Source organism: Rhagoletis pomonella, unplaced genomic scaffold, assembly GCF_013731165.1.
Source record: "Rhagoletis pomonella isolate Grant_MI unplaced genomic scaffold, Rhpom_1.0 Rhpom_scaffold_02050, whole genome shotgun sequence".
Taxonomy (NCBI): Eukaryota; Metazoa; Arthropoda; class Insecta; order Diptera; family Tephritidae; genus Rhagoletis; species Rhagoletis pomonella.
The window spans coordinates 30,252-34,446 of NW_023460604.1; the positions used below are offsets into that span (position 1 = coordinate 30,252).

Genomic DNA, 4,195 nt, shown 5'->3' on the forward strand with positions numbered 1-4,195 from the left:
ACTTTTTTTCAATAAAAAGTCGTTGTATTTCTTCTTCATCAAAATATTTCCTTATGAAAAGAATCAAAATGTCTTTGAATAGCATATTCTTTATTTTTTAAATGACCTGTAACACAAAAGGCATTGCATGTCACCAAAAGCATTTTCAAGCATGTAATATTTCTCGCAAGGCATTTTTGCATTCAAGAAACAAAGCGCAACAGCCAAACACGATGTTGCTTGCTCAGCGACGACTAAACGAAAGAGCGTAACAAAAGGTATTGGCCCAATGCACGCTTGCTTTGCTTACTTTAGTTTGCTTTGCTTTACTTTGAAGGCTTTTATGGCCTAATGGTAGCTTTGAACGCTGTCATAGTAGTCAGCTGATTTTCAATGCGCGCAAATATACCCGCCATTCTTTGTTGTGCCAGCAAGTATAATTGTGAATTTTAGTTAAAATATATGTTATTAAACAATTATTTGTTACTAAGAACATTATTTTTTACAGATACCTTGCTTTTTTATCGTTCCGGTTTTGGTGAAGCTGCATTTGGCTGCGCCACTCACCACCCGTGTTTATAAGACGTAATATTCAATTGGAGGTAAAAGAGTTTATATTAAACAATTATTTGTTGCTAACAACATTATTTTTTTTCAGATACCTTGCTTTTTATCGTTCCGGCCACCAGATTCGTTGGTTTTCATAAAGTTTCATTTGGCAGTACAAAATGTTGACTCGAAATGCTGAACAAGTTTTGAGAATTTTCCTAATTTTAGCGAAAATGCGTAAATTAAAACTGCGATTAAAACAGAAGCGCCGATTTTGGGTTCGGAAATTGTACTTAGAGCGACACAAATATGGATTGTTTGAAAGTTCATTAAGAAACTTGGCTGCAGATGAGGAGCAGTTTAACAAGACATTAAGAATGCCCTTTTCGTTATTTAATGTGCTGCACGAATTTCTGGAGGCTTCGCTGACCAAATATTCAATCAGAACACCAATATCGAGCCGCTGCAGACTATTTATAACCCTGATGTAAGAGAAAATCGGTTTTACTTAATAGTATACGTATAATTTTCCATATATGTATCTGGTTTTATTTTTTTGTTGCAGATATTTGGCTCACGGTGGCACTCGGCAATTCCACACAATAGTTCACAGGATCGGCCTGACGACTTTCAGGAAGATTACGTTGGAGACATGTATGACCATATGGGATCTGTTAGCTGACCTGTATGTGGCGACCCCGTCAGAAACGGAATGGGGACGTATTTCCAATGAGTTCAAGTCGCTGTGGAATATGCCCAACTGCGTTGGTTCCATCGACGGAAAGCACATTAATATTACCTGTCCAGCGAATTCAGGGTCGATGTTCTATAATTACAAAGGCAATTATAGTATCGTGCTTTTGGCCGTATGTGATGCCAATTATACCTTTACCTGCGTTGACATCGGAGCATATGGAAGTCAAAGCGATGGCGGTGTCTACCACTTTTCAAAACTGGCAGATGCTATTGAAAATGATAGGCTCGGCCTTCCACATGATCAGCCTCTGCCAGGAGAAACCGAGCCATTTCCACATTATTTAGTAGGAGATGCTGCTTTTCCCTTACGGCGTTATTTAATGCGACCATATCCGGGTAGAGGTATTCCAGAAGAGCAAGAGTATTTCAATAAAAGACTCTCTCGTGCAAGAAGAGTTATAGAAAACGCATTTGGAATACTCACTGCCAAATGGAGAATATTGAGAACGACGCTATGCATGGCCCCGAAAAATGCAGAACAAATAGTGAAAGCTTGTATTGTCTTGCATAATTTTATTAAGTTTTCGTGTGCAAACTATGTAGCAAGCGATTTTGTTGATCGCTACGCAGAGGATGCCACCATCGCTGGCTCATGGCGAAACGAAGTAGTTCCATTGCCCTCAATAAGTAGGGTGTCATCGAACCGAGGCAGTTCAAATAATTATGATTTAAGGGATGCTCTGAAGACACATCTTTTTAACAATAAAATTTAAATAATTACTACTCCCTGAATATGCTTTGTTTTTATTATTTAAGATAGAAAACAAAAATTTGAACTCACAGTATGAGGGCACTTATTGGTAATGTTTTAAATGTCGTCACATCTTTCAGGTTTTTAAATTAATTTTTGTTCAAGGTAAGTATGGCGTTAACATAACATATATTTCATTCAGTCTTTTAAGTTAAAACCGTTTTAAACAGTATAGTGGTTACAAACAATATACCTTTCAGTCTTTTAATTGTTTTGTTTCTTTTTAAGGTACATACAGTAGGCAAACAAATTATAGCCCCACTATATTTGACAAGTTTTAACATATTATTTTTTAATTTTGACTTTTTTATAAAACGGAATTTTTTACACGGGCTTTGTTAAAGAATTAACTATATTTTTATGAAAAATTTACTAAAATTTAAAAAAAAATGTTAAAACTTGTCAAATATGGTGCGACTATAATTTTTTCGACCACTGTAAATATGGCGTATTTATAAAACAAAAGTGAATTACAAACAATATACTTCTTAGTCTTTTAAGTAATATGTTTCTTTTTAAGGTACTTAAGTATTGCCTATTTATAAAACAAAAGTTGTTACAAACAGTCTACTTTTTAGTATTTTAAATAATAGGGCTGTTCAGGATCCTGTCCATAGGATCTTGCATTTACATATTTCAGTGCATTTGTAAATTCACAACGAAACATGCTCAATGTAAAAATTATAAAAATTGAATTTAGGAAATTTAAAAATTTAAATGACATCCAGTTTGATTTCAATTTTGCGAACTTAATATGTAATCTAATTTAATATGTAATCGAATTTAATATGCAATCTCACCGAAAATGCTTGCTACAATTTCATTGTTTCTAATCAAACACAATTGTACAATTTTTTATAAAAAAAATATCCAGGTTATTTATTTAAATGTCTCGTAACCGCGTAAGCCTCGTAAACTTGCATCGAAAACCACGCGTTTGGAATAATATCCTGAATATTTTCTTAAAAAAATGTACAATTGTGTTTGATTAGAAACAATGAAATTATAGCAAGCATTTTCTGTGAGATTGCATATTAAATTCGATTACATATTTAATTCGCAAAATCAAAATCAGATTTCATACTAAATTAGATTACATATAAAGTTCGCAAAATTGAATTCAAACTGGATGTCATTTAAATTTTTAAATTTCGTAAATTCAATTTTTATAATTTTTATATTGAGCATAGACGTATTGAAGTACGTCCATTTGAAAATCTAGGCGGCTCTCTTCTGGGACCTTCTCAAACACTTCGCCAATCGCACCCACGAAATTGTTGTGTGTTTTTTTTTGACTATCCACAAACTGACTTACTTCGTTGACTAGATCGTTAAAGGCGGCGTTCTCATCGTTTTTTTTCTTTTGTCTCTTAGCCGGCGTTGGGGCAGTGGTTTCTTGCTCTTCTATTATAATGTTCCCACTCTCGCCTATTTGGAATCCAAAGGAAGTATCCAGTATATCTGGTTCTTGTCCGAGAACTTCTGGCGTTTGGGAGACGATGTTTGTTGTTGTCCTTAAAATATGTACATATAAATTACAATTTAAAATATAAATACTTGTTGTACAAATGTAAAGTACACTTACTGTCTGGGCGTGACCGTGTCTTTCAAAAACAACATAGCTTCGTAATATGGCCAAGCTCGTCTAAACGACGCAGCACTTCCGCTAGGTTGTTGATCAACCTTCAATTCTATTCCATATCGGTCTCTTAACGATTTCCATCGCTTTCGGCAGTTTTCCTCTGTAAAGTAAAAATATAGTATTCGTCACAATTATTCGTCACAAATTTGTTATAATTTGGTTCGTCCTATTACAAAACTGCTATATGTTTGAAAAACTCTATACTAACCAGGATGTCCCACAGCAGCAGCTACATTTCGCCAAGCCAAATCTTTCTTCACCCGATCGCGGTAACTAAGCTGTCGTTTGTCCCACAAGCAGTTGTGTTTTTCAATCTCTGCTATAAGTTTTTCTTCGAACATCTTGCACTAAAGCTTCCGATATACCAACCAACACACAAGAATCGGATAATACAGCAGCCGGAACGATAAAAAAGTAAGGTATCTGTAAAAAAATATTGTTGTTAGCAACAAATAATATTATTAATAACAGATAATTGTTTAATATAAACTCTTTTACCTCCAGTTGAATATTACGCC

The 4,195-nt window shown here is 34.5% G+C and overlaps 2 protein-coding genes across 3 annotated transcripts; one reads left to right on the forward strand and one right to left on the reverse strand.

Moving 5' to 3' along the window:
• Positions 1-387: 387 nt before the first annotated feature.
• On the forward strand, positions 388-2,002 carry LOC118753013 (protein ALP1-like). 2 transcript variants are annotated; one of them, XM_036487860.1, is made up of 3 exons: positions 388-581; positions 638-1,015; positions 1,094-2,002. In XM_036487860.1, exons 2-3 carry the CDS (start codon positions 708-710, stop codon positions 1,995-1,997), a joined length of 1,212 nt encoding a protein of 403 aa, XP_036343753.1. In that variant the 5' UTR covers positions 388-581; positions 638-707; the 3' UTR covers positions 1,998-2,002. The 2 variants fall into 2 exon arrangements, with proteins under 2 accessions (XP_036343753.1, XP_036343754.1); XM_036487861.1 differs by having other exon boundaries at positions 388-1,015.
• Positions 1,896-4,194, reverse strand: LOC118753014. The gene is made up of 5 exons (XM_036487862.1): positions 4,176-4,194; positions 3,886-4,100; positions 3,621-3,777; positions 3,351-3,549; positions 1,896-1,976 (listed from the first exon to the last, which is right to left on the reverse strand). Exons 2-5 carry the CDS (start codon positions 4,016-4,018, stop codon positions 1,953-1,955), a joined length of 513 nt encoding a protein of 170 aa, XP_036343755.1. The 5' UTR covers positions 4,019-4,100; positions 4,176-4,194; the 3' UTR covers positions 1,896-1,952.
• Position 4,195: the final 1 nt, after the last annotated feature.